The 21,995-nt window shown below is 40.1% G+C and overlaps 1 protein-coding gene across 3 annotated transcripts in view; it reads left to right on the top strand.

Annotated features, from left to right (window-relative positions):
• The window catches only part of BAZ1A (bromodomain adjacent to zinc finger domain 1A), a 116,270-nt gene that overhangs the window by 73,909 nt on the left and 20,366 nt on the right, over positions 1-21,995 (top strand). The window contains exons 12-22 of one of the 3 annotated variants that reach the window (XM_048852310.2): positions 36-131; positions 269-493; positions 3,004-3,169; positions 3,463-3,576; positions 4,903-5,027; positions 7,492-8,103; positions 11,786-11,916; positions 12,096-12,250; positions 13,201-13,349; positions 20,800-21,047; positions 21,138-21,364. In XM_048852310.2, the coding sequence (XP_048708267.1) occupies positions 36-131; positions 269-493; positions 3,004-3,169; positions 3,463-3,576; positions 4,903-5,027; positions 7,492-8,103; positions 11,786-11,916; positions 12,096-12,250; positions 13,201-13,349; positions 20,800-21,047; positions 21,138-21,364 (2,248 nt within the window). Of the gene's footprint in view, positions 1-35; positions 132-268; positions 494-3,003; positions 3,170-3,462; positions 3,577-4,902; positions 5,028-7,491; positions 8,104-11,749; positions 11,917-12,095; positions 12,251-13,200; positions 13,350-20,799; positions 21,048-21,137; positions 21,365-21,995 lie in introns of all 3 variants that reach the window. The other 2 variants (XM_048852309.2, XM_048852312.2) reach the window with 2 other exon arrangements.

The raw sequence follows: 21,995 nt of genomic DNA, 5'->3' as shown, positions 1-21,995 counted from the left end.
ATTTGCACTAGAATAAAGTGTTTATTTCCTTAAAGATTTAACAGAGGCTTTGGATGAAGATGCAGACCCCACAAAATCTGCACTGTTTGCAGTTGCAACTTTGGCAGCTGCATGGCCCCAGTTACATCAGGGTATGTGTGGGTTTCATTTTTTGTTTCATTTATCTGTTTTATCTTGCTCTGTATTTTTTTTTAAAAAAGCACATTTTACATTGCTTTGTATATATTGGTCTCAATGCAAAATAACTTCTCACTGTTATTAACTATAGGCTGCAATTTGAAAAATTTGGATCTCGACAGCTGCACTCTTTCTGAGATTCTCAGACTTCACATCTTAGCATCAGGCGCTGATGTAACATCAGCAAATGCAAAATATCGTTACCAAAAACGAGGAGGTTTTGATGCTACAGATGATGCTTGCATGGAGCTGAGATTGAGTAATCCTGGTCTGTTGAAGAAACTCTCAAGTACTTCAGTATATGACTTGTCACCAGGTAATAAAACAAAATGAATGTCCTGTTTAAGATGATTCAAAGCCATTCTCTAGGTGGCCAATTTCAAATGTAGCCCAGTGACCAAAAGTTATTTGTTTGTCCTGTGTAAAACAAATTGACAGTTTCACTTCAGTTTTTGGGGAGACAGGTATCCCTGTCAAAAAACTATCACCCCAATTGGAACCCTTATTGGTGGTCTCACTGTGAGAGGTCAATTATTGCATGGGTGTGGAAATAAAATTACCCTTTCATTCCTAGAGGCATTCCGTTCAGGTCAGAGTTCAGGTGGGGCAGTGGCTGGACAGCTTACGCTGTTGCTGCTGCTTCTGTAGTTAAGTAGAGGACCTCCACCTCCAGGATTGTCAGTCCAGAAATTATCTCAAGGGCAGTATGCTCCTGTGAATATTTTTACTTACTTTAGCTATACTACTAGGTATTCAAACTTAACTGGCCATAAGCAATTTTTAAAGCTACTTTTGTTTCTAAAATGCCTCAAGATATTGGACACACAGATTCCCTTTTTCCTGCTTTTTGCACTCCTGTTTATGATTTTCTATCCCAGGTGATTTATATGAATAAGGAACCCAGAAATTCCCACCTAAGTAATAGGGCACATGATAAAGTCTCAGAACTTGTTGTTTTCCACTGAAATAAATTGGAGCTTTGCCTTTTCTACTGCTTTTCTCAGTTGGCAGTTATGTTGACACACAGAAGTGTCTATTTCAAGAAATTTCTGTTTGTACAATGTCAGTTGCCTCTTGTTTTCACACATCCTGTGTGCATTAGTGCTCTTACTTGGATGCAAGTGTAAGTGTGTTTGGCTGGGTCAGCTTATATGTGTTTCAAAACCAGTTGCTCCATCTTCTGTAACATATGGCATTCTTTGGGAGACTGCCTTAAGGGCATGGCTTTGTGGAGGAGAGAAATAAAAAGAATACAGTTGCTGACTAACTAGAGTCCTTCAAACTGATTATCTGCAGATTTGATAGCCAGGAGAACCTTTGATCCTTTGGACAGTGGCATTTTCCAGATTTCAAGCTAAGGGAATTGATGATAAAGATGGATATACAGTATCTTGAACTTGTCTCAGTGTACATAAAATCTATACATTTGGCCTGAAAGATAGTAGGTCCTGAACCCACATGGCTTGTTGTGTAGACATCCCAAGAGTGAGCTCATCCAATGAATCCTCTTCATTGATCCACAGAGCGAAACTAGAAAGCTAAGTCAATACTGTGATATAACCTGCTACTTTTAGGTTGCCCTGTCTGTTCTGTGCCCACAATATACTTTCTGAGATGGTTCTTAGGCATAATGGCCACAGCCCTTTCTGTGCTTATACCCAGCAACAAGAGAAGCATACATGCAGTTTGTATGTGTCCCTGAGAGGACAGAGGCAAGGTTCCCTTTGAAAGTGTGAGCCAGAATTTTTCCCCCCCGAATCCCCAGGTTTAATGGTTGGATCCAATTCAAATTAGTAAAACAGAATGTGTATTTTAAGATAAATACAGCAGAACCTAAAATAAGAGTTTTTAAATGTTAATCACGAGATAGGATAGCTGCAAAAATATGCCATGTGTTGTATTACAAACTCAATTACACAGGAAAAAAAAGATTAAAAATAATAATTCTGCTTTACAGATCACCTAACTGGTCAGATGTCCCTGTTTGTGTTTAGTGCCACCACCATGTGTAGTGCATGTCTGCTACGTTCAGATTAGTGCTTTGTCATTGGTGTAACCTGTGACTTTCTCCTAGGAGAAAGTCACAGAAGTCCTGTCTGGGTAATGTTCTTGCCAGATATTGCCACATATGCTTTTGGTCAGAAGGTGAATGAATGAATGAATTATGTTTAGTTTGGAAGTTGTCACTGCACATATTAGCTTTAAGTGGGTATCCTCACACTTGATTTTATTTTTTTTAAATTGCTATTTCCTTTTTTCTGGTACAAGATACATAATATTTAAGATTTAAATTGCATCCTGATTAATAAATCATTTTCCAGGTGTGTCAAACGTTTCAAATGAGACCTTAATTTAAGGTATGGTAGTGGTGGCTTCTATGTTTTGAGATATATTTTTTTTCTTTCTTATCAGTGTGTCCCAGTGTGAACTTCAAACAATATAAATCTTAGCAGATGTCTTTCTTCCAAAACTAAATACTACTTTGTACTACTAAAAATGCCTGTGTAATACTTTTCTAGGATAACATGTAGATGAAAAATTCACACTGGAAATTCATTTGTGCAATTTTATAGATTAGTAGACTAAAGAAGTAAAAAATCATTACTATAGGTTATAACTAAACTGGTCTGGTTAATTACCTCATGGCACAATTGCCAACAAAAAAAATTTGCATTTCATCTTAACCCTGCACATTTGACAATGTCTGCTTGATTTGATATGTCATTTCTTCAGTAAGAAGCTGTCTTGGGCCTGAAGCTCACTATATAAAGAGTACTTCTGCATCTTTTATAATGAAGCATAAACTATTAACGTGAATTTTATCAGGGGAAAAGATGAAGATTCTCCATGCCCTCTGTGGAAAGCTTCTGACTCTCGTCTCCACTCGAGATTTCATTGAGGACTCTGTTGATGTATTACGACAGGCAAAACAGGAATTCAGAGAGTTAAAGGCAGAACAACATCGCAAAGAAAGAGAAGCAGCAGCAGCAAGGTAAGAAGTGAACATAACCAAGATAAAACTAGGTGGGACTCCTTTATGTCAAAAACTTAGCTGCTGGATCTGAAAAAGTAACAATTACTGTTTTTTGTATTATGCCAGCCTCCTAAGGCCTTAATTGGGATCGAGGCCCTGTTGTGCTAGGCATTGTACAAAGATGAGTTCCTGCCTTAAATTAGCATTTTCATCCTATGGTGTTTATTATAAAGGAAAGGGACATAACCAGATTAAATTAGGCACTCTCTTTATCTGTTAATTGCAGCTTTTTATATTCCCCCTATCCTTAGGATACGTAAGAGGAAGGAAGAAAGATTAAAAGAGCAAGAACAAAAGATGAAGGAGAAACAGGAAAAGCTGAAGGAAGAGGAGCAAAGGAATCCTGCTGCAGAAGTGTCTGTTGGGTAGGATCAGTTATTCTAATATGATAAATACAATTTTGAGCCTGCTTTTTAAATGGTGGTTTTCGGTATATAGAACCAGAGTCTAAGGCAGTGTAAATCTTTTTGACTTAAATGGAACTATGCCAGTTTATACCCACTGGGAAATCTGGTCCTTTAATGTTGATTATAGAAACAAAAGGAAAAATGATTGTATAAAACGATACCATTTTCTTTTAAAAATAATAGAAAAGGGTTGTTGAATACAGATATTTTCTATAAGCGAGTAGAGCCATGATGTCTGACAGTAGCAATTTGCGAGGTTAACGTTGGTATTTGATTTTCTAATTTACTAACTTGGGTGACGGTAGATCATCATAGATCTTTAAGGCCAGAATGGACCATTATGTTGATTACTTTGATCTCCTACATAAGTGGCGAAAGTACCTCATTCAGTAATTTCTGCATCAAGCCCATAACTTCTGTTTGAACTATAGCATAAATATTTGATTCTTAGCCAGCATGCTGTTCTAGATCATCTCCTTAGAATTGCAGTTTTTACATTGATAGAACCCTGTATTTTCATAAGCAAGACTCATGCATGTGCTGCTGCATAAGTATGCCTTCCTTAAGACCCTAAATTGTATTTTTCAAGGTTCTAATCCTGCAAAAATTTATGTGCTTAACTTTAGATACGTGAGTAGTCCCATGGACTGCTGCTTGTATGCTCTAAAGTTAAGCATGTTAAGTATTTGCAAGATTGGAGTCATACTGTGTAATAACTGCCCTATAAAAATCACTGCTTAGTAAATGGTACAAATCTGGGTAGGGGAAATGTATTTTCAGTTTTCGAAGAGGGAACTGTAAACTATGTAAAATAAAAACTTAAAGTCTACATCGTTAGCTGGGGAAAAATGGCATAGCTCTGAATTCAGTAGAGCTATGCTGATGTACACCACATGAGGATCTGGTTTTAAAGCTATAAAATGCCTTTAAATTTTTGGGCTGGTATTTAAAAATTAGTTAAACCCTGGATTAGGCTTTAGTACAATATTTCTGTGGTTATGGCTCAATATTTTGGTTTCTAGGAAATACTTCCTATATCTTTTTAAAGGTTCTCCCCCCAATCTATATTCTTACATTAGGATGTGAACTCCTAATATATATGGAGTCATTTCTGTGGAATAGTGAAGTAGCATAATAAAAGAAAAAATACATCTGCAGTTCTTTACAGGGCAACTTTTGATAATAAAATACTAATTGTAAAGCACATTCTGCAATGTACTGTATGTTCTTTGCCAGCTCCATTCAGTTCTTTGATTATGGACTTTTGTTGTACTCTCCCATCAGGGAAGAGGAACGGGAAGACCTTGATACCAGTACAGAGAGCAAAGAAATTGAGCAGAAGGAACAAGACGTGGACACAGTGACAGAGGATGAGGAAGAACCAGGACCAAACAAAAAAGGAAGAAGAGGTAAAAAAATAAGTGTGTGTGTGTGTGTGTATGTATGTATGCATAAACCAACAATTAGGTGAATTTTTACTTTTCTAGTTCAAAAAGCATTAGCCTTCATTGTAAATGTAAAGAAAAAAGACCTAAATCATAATGAGCTAATAAACGAATTGAGCTGGTTTGATCCCTCTTGTAGCTCTGTCCTATATTCTCTAGTGCTTCTATTCCTCTTTGTCTTCTCTGGTTGCCATCTGGACTCTTTGTTTTGTGTGTCTGTGTCTGCCTGAAAGACAGGAGATAGGCTGTGGCTTGAAAAACTGTTACAGTTATTAGTACTCCACTTGACTGGCTCTACATGAATCTCTAATGGTGGCTGACTCATTTTCAGGCACTTCATCTTTTGTAGAATTTAAGAAACCAATAGCCATAGTGTTTTTTAAGGTGATTTATACCACCTAACTAATTAACTCTATTGATGGAGGGAGGTGTGAGGCCTGATGCACCCAGACCCAGATTTACCCCCAGGCAGACAGCTTTAATCTCCCGCTAAGGAGCTTCCGAGGAATTCATCTAGGAGGGACAGTAAGTGAGATGCACTGAATCATGCAACACTGTGGCTTACAGGCCGTCTGTGGGGCCTCCAGGGGAGAAAGAGTTGTCTAACTTTTGCTGTTCCTCTTGGATGGACATTTTTTACCTCCAAGGGCTTTGTGCGAGACTCTTTGCTTCTGAAACCCCGTGGTGATTTTGGACCTCCATTGATACATGGAATAGGAATTCTGAGTCTTTTTATAATGCTTTTAATTCTGTAGTGCTTTCCATTGGATGTTGAGATATGATCATCACAAATGTTTGCGAAAACTAAATTTTTAAATTTTTTTAAACACTGATGTATTAAGCCTTAGAATACCATTCTGCTTATATGGTAGGCAAGTATTTCTATCCATATTTTACAAATGGAGGAAACTGAGGACAATTACACAGGAAGTCTATGTAAAAGCCAGGAATGAAATGCAGATTCCCTGTCATTTGTTTCAGCATCAAGTTCTTCTTTCCAATTTAACTATCTCAGCCTCTGTTGCTGGCAGGGTCTTTGACTTTTTACTACAATTTTACTCATTAAAACATATACTGGAATGTTTTCAGTGAGTCCACGTTGAAAATACAGGTAGTATATGAAAAATTTGTTCAGGATAAAGTAATTTAACTGGGATTGAAATTTTGTTTGTATACAGTGTGTGTTTGGTTTCTGGGTTGGTTTTTTTTTTTTTTTTTTTTTTTTACGTAGATCTCATGGTTGTAAATGCAAGGCCAGAACTTTGTTGTGGTGGTGTCTCTGTGAAATCCTTACAATTTTACTTGGTCTATCGTGAGAGATTGTCTGTAGCACCTTTATATTCTCAATGGCATAAATAATTGTAAAGAACAATAAATAAAACCTGGTCTAGGTTCTGGAAGGAGAAACGGTTATAAACAGGCCTTTCCTCTATGCATGCAAGTAGATTCTGTTCCTTGCTACTGACCAGTAGTGGTTGTGGTGGTGGTGATGATCTGATTATTTGCAACACTTTTGTCAGAAAGTGGGAGACTCTAAGCCAGTGGTCTCCAACCTTTTCTCACCCAAGATCACTTTTTGAATTTAAGGGCAACCCTCTACCCTGCCCCTTCCCCAAAGCCCCGCCCCGCTCACTTCATCTCCCCCTCTCTCTGTTGCTTGCTCTCCCCCACCCTCACTCACTTTCGGGGCGGGGCAAGCTCTGGGCTGGGGCCAAGGCGTTCGCAGTGTGGGAGGAGGCTCTGGACTGAGTCTGGGGCGGGGGGGCGTAAGGGGTGCAAGCTCTGGGGTGGTGTTTGGGTGCAGGAGGGGGCTCTGGGCTGGAGTGCAGGAGAGGGTGCAGGGTGCTGGCTCTGGGAGGGGGTCAGCTGGGGCAGGGGGTTGGGGTGCAGGAGAGGGTATGGGGTGCTGGCTCCAGGAGGGGGATCAGGGTTGGGGTGCGGCCTCCTGCCGGGCAGCACTTAGCCCGGGTGGCTCCCGGGCAGCGAGGCTAAGGCAGGCTCCCTGCCTGCCCTGGCCCCACGCTGCTCCAGGAAAGGGCCCAGCTCCTGGGAGGGGGGCACATGGCTCTGTGCGCTGCCTCTCTTTGCAGGCACCGCCCTTAAATCTCCCATTGGCCACGGTTCCTCATTCCCAGCCAATGGGAGCTGTGGGGGCGGTGCTTGCAGGCAGGAGCAGCACATGGAGACCTCTGCCCACTCCCCTTATCTGCAGGGGCGTGCTGGCCGCTTCCAGGAGTGGTGTGGAGCCACAGCAGGCAGGGAGCCTGCCTTAGCGGCAGCCCTGCTACAGCACCAGAGATTGCAATCGACTGGGAGAGTTCCCAGGATCAACCTATCGATAGCGATCGACAGGTTGGTGACCACTGATCTAAGCTAATGACATAGGTTACAAGTACAGTACTATCAGTTTTCTTCCTTTCATTTTTAGGTAAGAGAGGGCAAAATGGACTTAAGGAATTTACGAGGCAAGACGAGACTTCTTGTGAAAAGAGTGAACCTCTTACTGCTGAGGAGGAAGAAGCTTTAAAATGGGAGCAACAAAAGAAAGAGAAGGAACTTATAGAAAAGATTCAGAATGCTACAGCCTGCACCAATATCTCTCCACTGGGTCGTGACCGCATGTACCGACGCTACTGGATTTTCCCCTCCGTTCCTGGATTGTTTATAGAAGAGGACTATTCTGGTCTCACGGAAGACATGTTATTGCCACGACCCTCTTCCTTTCAGAATAGCATACAGTCTCTCATCACAAACGAACTTCAGGTATCCACTAAAACTGGAGAGTCTTTGAAGTCGTCTGAATCTACCTCCAATATTGACCAAGATTCATATGCCAGTATTGCTGTAGAGGTGCCAAGACCAGTATATAAGCCAAACCGCTGGTGCTTTTACGATTCTCGGGAACAACTGGATCAACTGCTAGAGGCTCTGAATTCCCGAGGACATAGGGAGAGTGCCTTAAAAGAAACTCTGTTACAAGAGAAAAATAGAATATATGAACAACTAAACAGTTTTCCTGTGGAAAAATTCCATATTCCAGGTAAAGGGCAACTTCTTCCAAATGTATTTGATCTTAATTTTGCTTTCAGAATTGATTTCAGAGTAACATTATAAGAGCTTGTCATTCTTATTAGAATCTCCTATAAAATGATTAAATAATTCTACCAAATGTCTTAGCAACTGAACTATTTGCTTTTCAGAAACAAGGTTTCAATGTATTTTTGTGATGGATAATGTATTGCATGGGTGTCTCAGTGGAAGGGTAGTGGCTTCACTATTTTTTTGATGTTGATTCATAAATCAGAGTTGCTATTGTTGGTCTTTTGACAAAGTCTTTAGCTATACGCACGTGGGAAGAAGCTAGCTACAGCATGCATAACTAGGAAAAAGGCAAGGGAATCTTAAAAGTAAAAGAAAACTTTGGTGTAGATGGTAGATCCTGAACTCTGGTATCTGACACGAGTTCATTTTCAGTATCTTGATGATATCTCAATATTTCTGCTCTGAAAGAAAAGACAAGTTGGTCTGCCTCTGAAGACAATCACCTCTCCTTGTGTCCTCTACTGTTACTTTGACTTGGCTGGGGGGATGGCTTTTCATATGATGATGTGTGAAATAATTCAAAACCTGTGCAGAACTGATTAATATGAATAGAGTAAACAATGATATGTTGCCTGATTGCTTTTTCCCAAGAATTTGGCACAAAGACCTAACTGTGCTACCCTTTGTGTGACATGCACAGGCTTAACAGTGCAGAAGTTTCTATACACATGTTGACACATCCTCCCTACAAGTGTAGCTTTTTCTGAAGAATAACATTGCTTTTGTGTGTGTCAAATTTGGAAGCTTCCTTGAAACTATTTGAACAATTTTTTTGTGCTTAGTATATCTATATGTAAGCCTCATTTTTTCTACCAATAACACAGTTGCATATATCACTGATACAAGTAAAGGCTGTGTCTTGTGTATACTTCAAAAAACGTAGTAAATTTGTTTGAAGTTGTTTTTGCAGAAATTTTTTAACTGAAAAGGAAACTTTCAGTGGTATCTTCAAAGTGTGTCATTTAGGGCAAGTCTACATTACAGCGCTACATCGGTGTACCTGCACCGATGCTGCTATAGCGCATCTGGTGAAGACGCGTTATGCTGGAGGGAGAGCACTCTCCCGTCGGCATAATTACTCCACCTCAGCAAGAAGCAGACAGCACCAGTATGGACAGTGTGAAACTTGCGTTGCTTGGGGCGGGGAGAGGAGGCTTTTTCACACCCCTGAGCAACATAAGTTATACCAACTTAGGGCCAAGTCTACACTACAGTCTAAGTCTTGAATTATGTAAAATTCCTGTGAAGTTATCCACAGTGAACTGTCTTGAGACAGTCTAGGTAGGGGTGGCAAACTCATTCAGAGGAGTGGTCTGGATTCCTTGTTTAATTATAGTCAGTGGGTCAGGAAATGCATCCAGGACACTTTCTATTCTCTTCAGTCCAAAGCTGATCTCCCACTGTTGTCAGTGGAGGTTTGCAAAGAGAGCAGAGGGAAAACAGAGCCTTTATATAGTAATTAAACTTTGTTTAATATCTTGTCACATTCTTCACTCTAAGGAAAATATGTTCCCTTTCTGGTCAGAGCTACTTACATACTTGTGTTTTTCTTCCTTTTTCTTTGTCTTTGTGTGTGTGTCCTCTGTTCTTTTCCGTCTGCATTTTCTTCGCTGCATCAACTCCCAGTTCCAAGCATTATGGACTTTACTCCCACCTCCTACCTCCATTACATCTGCTAAAATGAAAGAATAGCTAATGTTACCAGTAAAATGTAACTGCTGGACTTTGGAATTGACACTCAAATTAATAGGGGGTAAGGGAATTAACACCATTGGGTGGTTGTTGTTTCAGGCCATCTGGAGACTCATTGTTTTGCCTTCCTTTGGAAGGTTGTCTCTGCAGACATGAGGGCTAGAAGCGTTTTTTTTTGTTTTTTTGTTTTAATCTTTAGATGACTTTTTGGTAACAAGGGCCATATAAATAGATGTGTGCCTCATCTAGCTAATGTCCATGTGAGAGGTGCCCCTGATATAAATGGATGTTGGTCTCTCACACACACATTTATTTCCTTGGGTATGTTTTAGGTTTTCATTTACAAACAGAGAAAAAAACTATAGTATAAATGTGTAAAAACTCCACCTCTTTCCCCATTACTGCTAATGATAAAACCATATACTCTGGACAGGAACTCTGGTCCAGTTTATTCAGCAAAGGAACGAATTCTGTGGTAAACAGTTGCAAATTGTGCTGCAGTGATGGGATATAGCCATGGTAATTTTACTTTTGGTTGGAATTCCATTGTAACAGAACTTAGCAACTCCCCCATTTCCTACAGTTGAATGGATCAACAATATGTTGTAAATGATTTAAAATACTACCAAGGTATTACTTTAAATGTTATAGGCAGCAGCTTATTGTTTTTCCTCCTTCCTTCCCCCTTCCCAACCGCACAACTGGCTTAAAAATAAGAATAGAACCCGATAACCCTTAATTTAAAATGTTTCTCCAGTACCTATCAACTTTCTCAATATCATCTCTTTGCAAATCACGGGCTGCCATTTGATTCATGCACAAGGCCTAAGCCAAAAAGAGAACCATCCCCACACACCTTAGAGTAATAGTACCTGGTGGAGATGTATGGAAATTGTTTCATTACTTGCAAATGAGAGTAATAGAAATCTAGGGATGTAAATAGTGGTTAAAAAAAGTAACTCTGTATCCGATTAAAATTTTATCGGTTACACAGTTAAACCTTTAACCGGGGAACTAGGAGTGCTATTACATGGGACCCCAGTTGCCAGCCCCCACGCCTGGGGCGGCAGTGGAGTCCTGGGCTCCGGCTGGCAGCAAAGTTTAATTTGTTAACTGTTAACCAAAACTGATAAGACTGTATCAACTTTTACATCCCTATAGAAATCCCTCTCCTCCCCCCCCTCCCCCCGCAAAAAAAAAAAAATCTAGGGAGTTACCATTACCAACAGCTTCTGTCCGTTCATTCTTGACTGACTGCCTCCTAGTTTTGGGTACTTCTCTCCTCAGCACGCTCCCACCCCAACTCCCTTACATCCCGTGAACAAAGGCTTTTGCCATCCATGATGCTTTTACAAACTATGGGTTTAATCTTTGAGTGTGCTGTCAACTTTTTTGTGCCTTCCAGTCTTTAGCATATATTTAACTTCTCTTATTATAATGTGTTTGACATTTCTTTTCATATCTTAAAGCTTTTATTATCCCACTCTTTCATTTGACTTTTTTAAAGGGACAGTGTCAACTTAACATCTAGACAATGTGAAAAATGAGTTAGTAATGTCACAGACTACTGGCTGTTACTTGTTAAAGTGGTAGGTAAACGCTTTTAAGACAGGCATGTGATTTTTAAATAAACAATATCCCTTTAATCTGCTTGCTTTGGGGCGGTCTGGATGTTAATATCCATCTTTCTTTGGGTATGTAGATATTTGATCCTGGTTTGGGTTAGATTCTACTATGATATGAAAAACTCAATACTGAGATACCTCTCATTATTAGAAAGTATTTTAAAGAACTACTACTTTTTGTTAATAATAATCCTATTTATGGAAAGTCCATTTTCTGGTCACTTAAGAAATAGAAAGCCCTAACAAAAAGCGTATTGGTTATTGCAGACAAACCTCAAAGTGACAACAAACCTCTTTCATCAGGGCGGGGAAGAATACAGAATGCACATGATACATTTCAAATGTCTGCAGAAAAGCAGCTTGAACTGAGACTTAGAGACTTTCTTTTGGACATTGAAGACAGAATCTATCAAGGAACACTGGGGGCAATTAAGGTATTACATTATAGTCTTTCATGGAAAGTGGTATTTCTAGGAACCAAACAGTGCTGCTCACTCTTTTTCCTGAACAAGAACTCTGCACGCTCTTCTCATTTAATTTGAAATTCAAGTTAAATGTGTACAATTATTTGCACAACCAGAAGTCTGCAGGCTCTCATTCATGTTTTCTTCAGGTTACAGACAGGCAGTCTTGGAGAGCAGCCTTAGAAAATGGGCAGTATGAACTGCTAAATGAGGAAAACAAGGAAAATGGTATCATTAAAACTGTGAATGAGGATGTTGAAGAAATGGAAACAGATGATCAAGCCAAATTTATTTTAAAAGACAGGTAACAGCTGGGATTTAAATAGCAAATATCTTTTCTTTACCAATCTTGAAATGGTGGTTTTCCATGTCTTTTATGGGATTTTTGTGTAGGTTGACTTTTTGCACATCACCACCTTGCTAAACTAACTGCCATAACTTTTGATAAATTCTGTGAACCAACATTTTCTATATTAAAAATATCAGTGTTTTTAAGCAATGTATTAATGTCCAGTGAGCTATAGAACTTTGCTTTAGTATTTGCATGACAGTGTTTGTTACTTTGTATGTTTAAATAAATAGGTCAAGTACTATGTTGCAAAATACATACATATTTGATCTGTCTGGCAACCAGCATCCAGATTTAATTTGGCAGGGAAAAAAGCTCAATAGAAAGGCTGTATAATTAAGCCTACGATTTAGTCACAGGGTATTTATAGTATAAGTCATGGACAGGTCACTGGCAATAAACAAAAATTCACGGCCCCCCCGACCTGCCCGTGACTTACAGTATAAATATCTCTGATTAAATCTTGCGGGGCTACAGGGGTGCCCCGGGGCCAGCGGCACCAGCTACCTGGGGGCCACTAAGCAGCCGCTGCTCTAGCTGCCTGGGGGAGACCACTGCTTGGCAGTCCCTGGGACCTCCCGAGGAGAGGCCAGTGCAACTGGCCCCGGGGCCACTCCAGCAGTGACAGGTAGCCACACCTGGACAGCCACGTCCCTGGAGCCACCTGAGCAGTGGGCCCTGGAACCAGCTGCTTGGCCAGTTTTTATGTTCTTGTATTTGGTTTGTTGTACATTGCTATACTGCAGTCTTATAATAATTTATACTGTTTATTTGAGGGGGGAACCGACTGTCGGTCTTCTATATTTTTATATATATAATATGTAATTCCTGGGGCCAATTCTTGTTACCTATGGGGTAGCATTTAAAATCCTATAAATCCTATTAACTTTTTTTAAAAATTGTAGACTTGTTGGATTAAAAACTGAAGCTCCAAGCACTGCATCAACAAATACAAGCACTCCGCAGCCAGTTAGTAATGTGGTCCATTACTTGGCATCTGCACTGCTTCAGATAGAGCAAGGCATCGAGCGCAGGTTCCTCAAAGCACCACTTGGTAAGCATTTAATCTTGATACCACAGCTTCATTTCTGTATTCAATTTTTTTGAAGAGAAACAGATTTTTTTTATTTCTTTCATGAAGTGTTTTGGTGATACTATACCAGGACAAAATAACACATAACTAACACCTTTCCATGGACATTGTGAAAATAAAAATATTCAAGAAGTGGTTATTTTACAGCAATTATTGCTGTGCATCTGTGGAACACTGGGGAATGTTCAAGTTCCCCAAATACTTTCTATAGTTTCTGCTCTTGGGCCATGTGGCCTCTAGTGTGTACTCTAGGGAATTTGACCAAAAAGCTTGTAGTATAAAGTGTAGAACAGCTTGCCTGGGGTAGCCCTCACTGAAAATGCCAAGATCAGGATAGGATGCAAAAGGGAGAGCAGAAAAACAGGTGGTTAACACTGAAGTTAAACTCACCAACCAGTCACAAATTGTAGTTTTGATCCCCCACGTTGGTTATCAAGAAGCTAAAAAAACAAATTACCCAGCCTCCTTGTTGCATTCCAGTACTCTGGCTCCCAGTCAGCACCTAGGTCCAGTACAGTGAGAAGTTACTTAAAAAACTCTGCTCTCTATACAAAATGTTCTTCTGAACCCCAAAGGGCCAGCCACATTGCCAGGTCAATATTAGGTTGGATCTTATCCAAAATACCACACTGCCAGCCAATCCTTTAGCATCTAAAACTAAAGGTTTATTATAAAAGAGACACCAAGAAGAGAGTTGTTAAATGATGAAGCAGTCAGATACATACAGAGATTGCAAAGTCCATATGTCAAGTTCTTAGGAGTATTTGGTGAGTTCGCTGGCTTGAAAGTCCCTCTGGAACACATCCCCAGCTTGGATGGGGTCATTCAGTCCTTTGTTCAGAGCTTCAGTTTGTTACTCCAGAGGTAAGAAGCAGGAATGAAGACCAAATAGAGATGATAGAACTGCCTTTTATAGTCTTTTTTTGCTATGTGGCTTGTTACTTCCTTTGTCCTAAACACAAGCTGCCCAACACATGGCATGGAAAAGCCTTGAAGTTCTCTGTCCATAGGCATATCACATGCCTTGCTGACTCATAAGGTGTATTCCCTGGTACTTTTCAATGGGTTCATTGTACAGTTGATGACCCTTGATGGGCCATTGAACAGGCTAGGCAGTGCTGATGCCAGTCTGTCTGGGGAGATCACCCGGATGCACAGCACAAGTTTGAAATACAGATATACCATACCTATCTATAACTCTCAATACAAAGGTGATACAAACACATAAACAAGCTTATCCTACTTGGCAAATCACAACATTTTCATAGATTTCCCCCTCCCCCCTTTTTTTTGTTGTTGTTGTTTGTTTGCTTTATCATATTCTTTTCCTTCTTCAGAGAATCCCTGTTAAAGTAATTTATCTTCTAAATTGTTCCTTAGAAATTTTAGGAAAAAAACTGAAGTGCCTAGTTACCGAAATTAAGCTAAATACTTTTTAGTTCTGCAGCCTTTATGCTTGTAAGGACTTTTCCCAATGAGAAGCATAATTTTGTCAAGTGTTTTGGATCAAACATTGTTTGTTTGATCGATCCAAACCTTCTCTTCTCTCACCCCACCCCACCCCCCCCCCCGCCCCACATTTTTTTCCATTCAGTGTTACATTTTTGGGTGGGTTTTTTTTTAAATTAACTGTGTAAATTTTTAAACAAAACATGGTTTTGAAATGAAAAGTCAAAAAATTTCATTTTGAAAATGTCAATGGTGTTTGTTTTTTGTTTTAGCCAAAACCACTTGTCAAATTTATGAATAGTTTATTTGCCCTGAAATGGCATTTTTCAGCAAAAACTATCTGACCAAAAATTTTTGCTCAGCTTTAGTCCCATATACATTTGAGAGTACACTTTATTGATTACTTAAATATTCTGTTTTCTTTGTTCCCAGTTTTCCATAGTCCTAATGGTTAGATTTGGGGGGGGGGGAAGAGGGTAGGAATCGTGATTTCATACAGGTTTGTTCTGTTGTCTTACAAAGAAATCTGATAGTGTTGTAGGATAGCAGGCTTGTCCAAGTGGCAGGCCTTAAATCTCCTATGTCCTTACTTCTCCTTTCAAGACTGTGCCAACTTAAAACAGTAGCCATACTGATTTAACTAAACTGGTATTGTTAAAGCACTACAGACCCCACACCACCCCAGTATGGAACTATTATGCCAATATAGCTTATTTCCATGCAGGGAAGGGGAATATATTGTACTAATATAAGGCACCTTTTATATTGGTATAATTGCATCCACACTGGGCAGGAGGGAGAGGGGAAATTGTACTGTTCTAACTATATTACAGCAACACCCCCCCCCCCCAACTGAAATAGTTTATACTGGCACAGAAATTGTATCAGTCTGCCTTGGCAAAGTGATGCTATATTTTACTCCACAAGCTTTCTTGTCAACCCCCAAGACACAGGGCCACTTGATATTTTTGGTCAGGTGGCCCTTGTGCACAGAAAAGTCATTTTGTTGCGGTTACTTTATATATAAACCAAGCTAAGATGTTCTAGAACAAAGCCTGCTCATTTTTTAAAGAATTCTAACCAGGAAAAAAGGAAAAAAAGCTAACACTGCTTTAAGAAGATAAAACAAGCCTGGTTTGTAGGGCCAGGTCTAAAAGAATAAAGGGAAAATGCAATCAAATAACTAAGATTGAATCATCTCTTGAAAAGGTTGGTTATTTGAGCTCCATTTCAGCAGGTTTAATTAGTTTTGATGGGAAAAATGCTGGAAGCCGTGGAACTTTATGTACAGGAGAGCTTCCTGGGGTGAACTTTTTGTAAGAATAGGACCCCTCCATTCTTCTAAAACAAACAAACAAGTTACAGTAGAATCCCTTCACTTTTTTTGTTTTCCCTCTTGCCATTTCTTCTTTCCATTTCCCTGCTCCTTTATCTTCCCCTTTGTTTTAGTTCCTGTTCTCATTAGGAATTGGAGCCACATTTGAAAAACAGTTTTTACCCTTGGCTCAATTTCTACCTCTCCTACTCTCCCATCCATAGTGCTTTATGAGCACTGAAGGAATTTCAGAGTGAAATTTACTATGATCACTGCCAGTTTTACTTCTTGCAGCCTCCAGGGTGTACAGTAGACAAAGGAAACCGGCACAGAAGTTGAATGACCAGATGCTCAGCTCTGTTCTTTTGTGTTCAATGTGTGCAGCAGGCTGCAAAGAGAACTCTACCACTGATTATAGAAAATTGAGATCGGCAGTAGGCACACAACACACGAGTGGAGCAGCAGAGAGTGACTGACAGAGTAACAAAATTCAAAGGGGAATTTAGGAAATGCAGGAAACAGTACCATCTATAGGAGTGCTCGGCAGATTGCTCATTAGTTGCTCATCTTTCAGTTTGGCAGCTAGATTAAACAACAAATTGGTTTTGAAGCTACACTGCATTATATATTGGCTGTTGTGCAGTGATGGGACTTGTACAAAAATTTGTTGTGTTGTTGTTGGTCCAGCATATGGACAAAATTAACCCAAGAATACTAGAGAGAATTCCAGTACCAGAGAAGGGTGGTGGTCCCTTCTGTTGTACACAGTTGCGCTTGCAAAAATTCTATATTGAAAGATCTGAAAATCTCTCTCTTTTCCCCCCCCACCCCCCCCGGCAATAGGTCTTTTGATGGAAGAAGTGGGGTTGTTGGCTGCTTAAATGCTTTTTTTTAAGCACTCATATATAGCACTTTCTATCAGTAGATCTTAGTGCTTTACAAAGGAGGTGAGTATCATCCCCATTTTATAGATGGGGAAACTCAAGCACAGAGTGGTGAAATGATTTGCCCAAGGACATCCTGTAGGAAAGTGACAGAGCCAGGAATAGAAATCAGGTCTCCTGAATCCTAGTCCAGTGTTCTGTCACTGGGCCACACTCTCTCTCATACAACTATAGAATTTCCTCTCAAATACAGTCTAGTCATTATTTTTCTACATTTCTATATGCAAGGCGTGACTCTAGTTCATTGGTTCCCAACCTTTTATTTTTATTGTTGGAGCCTCTTTGCGATTGGTGGATAGGAGCTTTCACCTCCCCTTTGCACAATACGTTTGTTACAGTTCTATTTTGCACTCTTTATCTATTTTCTCCTTCCTTTCAATGCCATTCTTGTCCCTTTTTTTAATTCCTAGATTTTTGATACTTTTGCTTTTTTTTTTCCCCTCCTTTCAGCACGCAATATGCTGTACTGTTTTATACATCCCTCAGAACCACAGTACCTGAGCACACCTTCCATAGTGCAGTCAGTGATATGACTAGCATCTGTCACATGCGGTTCATTCCCCCGCCCCTTCCCTGAGGGAGAATTTTGTGTGCAGCGTAGGGGTTTGGTTTTTGTCTTTAAATGTATACCTTGCTATATATATGTTTAAAATTGGCAAGGTCAAAGAAGTGTGCCTTGTGCTTGTGAAGCATCACAAACCTCAACAACTTCTGCTCCAGTCTCAGACCAGCCCCCGAGAAAGTTCTGTCTGATAAGCTTTCCCCTTATGGTAGAACAGTGGTTTTCAACTGTTAATTAAAAAGTTGCTTGAAATAACTTTACAAATTTAACATTAGGTGATGCAGAAGATAATAAAAGGAACCAAAGGGGGGATAAAAAGAGGAAGAGGGAGGAAGACCAGTCTAGTCAGAAAGATGGTAAATTTAAAAAATGTTCTGTATTTTTAAGAGTTAGAAAAAATTGAAATATTTTGTCACTTTTTTTTCTTGACATGTTGATAATTCTATAGTCACTTGCATAGAATGAGGGAGTAGAGCTCTGAAATCATAAGACTATTTCTTCCTGCACATCTAAATGGTGCTTGAGGTAAAAATAAAAATAATTTTAAGGGCAAAATGTTTTACTTTTTTGGCAGAGTCAGAAGGAAGTCAGAGTCAGAAGGATTTTGATGTAGAAATCTGTACAAGTTCATAGAAGCAAAACTTGTTAGTTTATTTTTTACTGTCTGAGCAACACAAAAATCTACAACATAATATGATTACATAGGAACCCTTCCTTGAAACTTTTTGAAATAGAAAACTGTTCCCTGAACACATTGTTACTGACATGTGACAATATGGATTTATCAAACAAGTTATCTAGTGCAGTTGGACCTAATGGCCTCAACTGAGCTCAGGAGGTCCCACACTTTCTCTGTAAAGGCATAGGAAAAGAATATCCTTTTTCCCCAAAGAGTTGACAATCTGAATAGACAAAGGGTAGGAGGAAAAAGCTGCTACACAAAGGGAACTGGGACTCTATGATAAAAATGACTTAACTGGTCACACGAAATCTGTGGCAGAGCTGGACACTGAACCCAGATCTCGAGTCCTTTTAACCACTGCTTTTAACTTTTGCCCAGCTTCGCTATCCTAAACTCTTCCTGTCTCCTTGCTGGGTGGCGAGAGAGTCTCTCTTTCTATATTTGTATAGTCTTTGCAGGGCTTTAGTTTCTGCCTTTTCTCACAACCAGTGTCTAAACTGGAAGTTTAACATAAATATAGGCAGTGCTAGGAGGAGCCACACTCTAGTACCAGATGCTGGGTGGGAAGAAAGGGAGGGCCTCGGATGAAGAACATTTAACCTCGACATGACCTAGTAAATGAGAGGGTACGGTTGGGACTTCTGTCCCTGGGGAGAAGGTGCTTTGCCAGCAGCTGAACTGCAGACCATTCCTGTAGCCACTCCGTGACTGGCAATGTAGGTGGCATAATCATGCACTTTAGTAGTGACATACTGGCTTTGCTCTGCTTACGGTTTTCCAGACTGCTTCTTTCAACACTGGGGAGGAGCTTGCTTCTTTTTTAGCAGCAGCAATGTTAATCTTCATTATCAGGAAGTTTATCGTAGTTGGTGGTCCACTAACAAACAGACGTAATCCTGGATAACCATATACATTGCCTTCCTTCCTGTTCTAGGTTATTGGCTAACAATTCTTCCACTATGGCACTAGTCTAGACAGATCCACTTGTCTGTGTTGACATGACACTTCGTAACAGTAGCGGGGCAGTCTTCTGACAATGTAGTGTCCATAAATTTCCAAAAAGAAAAGGAGTACTTGTGGCACCTTAGAGACTAACCAATTTATTTGAGCATGAGCTTTCGTGAGCCACAGCTCACTTCATCAGATGTGTACCGTGGAAACTGCAGCAGACTTTATATACACACAGAGAATATGAAACAATACCTCCTCCCACCCCACTGTCCTGCTGGTAATAGCTTATCTAAAGTGATCAGCAGGTGGGCCATTTCCAGCACAAATCCAGGTTTTCTCACCCTCCACCCCCCCACACAAATTCACTCTCCTGCTGGTGCTAGCCCATCCAAAGTGACAACTCTTTACATAATCAAGTCGGGCTATTTCCTGCATAGATCCAGGTTTTCTCACTTCCCCCCCACCCCCAAACACACACAGACTCACTCTCCTGCTGGTCCACGGTACACATCTGATGAAGTGAGCTGTGGCTCACGAAAGCTCATGCTCAAATAAATTGGTTAGTCTCTAAGGTGCCACAAGTACTCCTTTTCTTTTTGCGAATACAGACTAACACGGCTGTTCCTCTGAAACCTGTCATAAATTTCCAGAGAGCTTGTTGGTCATTTAAAATCTCAGGGACAGATTCAGACCTCACCTCTACTGCACCTGTAGGGAAGAAGCAGCCAAGTAGGACATAACTTTTTTCTTACCCACTCTGAACTCTTCCAAAAGCCACAATTTATATGTCTTCCACAGAAAGAATTGTAAAGGGGAACGTTGCAGGGCCTGGGATCCGTGGTATATCTGGGTGGGGTTTTTTTGTTTTTTTAGAAAAAACATGAGTGCTGTCCATCTAGCTGATTCTCTCTTCTTCCTGCAGTATAGGACCATGCAACTTGTATTTACTTACTTCATTTTTTCAAATTTGGGGTTCGTGATTTAGGTTTTTTTAATGAGAAAACGGAGTTACTGTATAAACATCAGTGCTGAGCAACTGCAGTAACTTTTTTTACTTCCTCTTTGACCTGTAACGATCTGGGTTTAAACAAAAAAAAAAAGTATTTCCAGTTACTTTTAATTTATTTAGTGCCTGTGTGTTGGAGAATTTTCATTCTTTTGGTTTAAGAATCTCTTGGATTTCAAATCTGACACCAAAGCAAGACACTTGACATGAAAAGTCACATCATGTGTTGACATCAGCTTGGTGTTCAAGGGTGAAATCCAAAGGTGAAAATTCATTGTTCACAGGTTTGCACTAAACTCTTGTGCCAGGATATAAGCCAGGAAATCCCTGACACTGAAGGGTTAAGAAATGAATGGGAATGCTCCTTGGGTGCTGCTTCCTATTTTATCACATGAAAAGTAGCCTTTACCCATGAGTAGCAGTTCAGATACATAGAATCTTCAGTCTAGAGTGAACCTGGATGTTTGTATAAGTAATTTCTGTTTCCTTCCTGTAATACAAGATGCCAGTGATGGTGGACGTTCATATAAAACAGTCCTGGACCGCTGGAGAGAATCTCTTCTTTCTTCTGGCAGCCTGTCTCAAGTCTTTCTACATCTCTCCACATTGGATCGAAGCGTTATCTGGTCTAAGTCCATTCTAAATGCTCGCTGTAAGATGTGCCGAAAGAAAGGTGACGCGGAAAGCATGGTGCTCTGTGATGGCTGTGATCGAGGTTATCATATCTACTGTATCAGGCCCAAGCTCAAGGTGCCTGAAGAAAAAGCTTTTGAAAATCCAGAATTCAGGTAAGGCTTAAGACCGATGGCACCTCACTAATGCATATTTGTATATTACCAGGCCATTCCTGAAGGAGACTGGTTTTGTCCAGAGTGCCGACCAAAACAACGTTCTAGACGCCTCTCCTCTAGGCAGAGACCTTCTATGGAAAGTGATGAAGAGGCTTCAGAACAGTTTGAAGAAGAGGAGGAAGAGACTTACTATGGGGAAGTGGGACAAAGTGAGGAAGAGGATTATGAGGAGGAACAAGAGGAAGATGATGAATCGCAAGAGGAGGAAGAAATGAGGTAAGTCAGGGGCCATAAGAACTGTTAAATGGTAACACTATTATTCTAATTGATTAAGTGTGCTTAGTGTTCTACAAGACAGAAGTATGTGGTCTTTGTCTCAAAGAGCTCACCAACTGAAAGAGTTGCAGACACATAGGTCAGTGGTGACCTTGGCCCTCAGCGTTTGGTGTATTGGTGTTATGTGCATAAATATCCACTCCTAGGGATGAAAATACACTCTTATTAATGTGTATTTGATAGGATACCACCTGTGGTCACTAACTATGGGGTGTCTGCTCATTCTTAAGCCACAAAGATGTATTGGTATTCAAGAGAGGTGCTGTTCAGAAAATTTAATTCCCAAATTTCAGATACTGTGAGTTTCAAGGGACAAGATGGACATGGTGAGAACTGGATAGTAAAGAAAACAAAAAGGTTCTCTCCAAAGGGAGAATTCTAGGGGCGTGTAATAGGGCCAAGTAAACATGCAGTTTGAAAAATCCAGTAAATAGATGAATTTGTGTCACAAATCAATGTAGCTTAAAGGAAGCTTGTGACCGAGGCAACGCTTTTTTTCTCGATAGTCATTTGCATTTGAGTATGAATTAGAGGAGTTACATCCTATCCCCAGAAGTTGGGGGTTAATCAT

The sequence above is a fragment of the Caretta caretta genome, chromosome 6 (genome assembly GCF_965140235.1).
Source record: "Caretta caretta isolate rCarCar2 chromosome 6, rCarCar1.hap1, whole genome shotgun sequence".
Lineage (NCBI taxonomy): Eukaryota > Metazoa > Chordata > Testudines > Cheloniidae > Caretta > Caretta caretta.
Note: the sequence above shows the minus strand (reverse complement) of the source record. Positions and strands in the feature narration are given on the sequence as shown.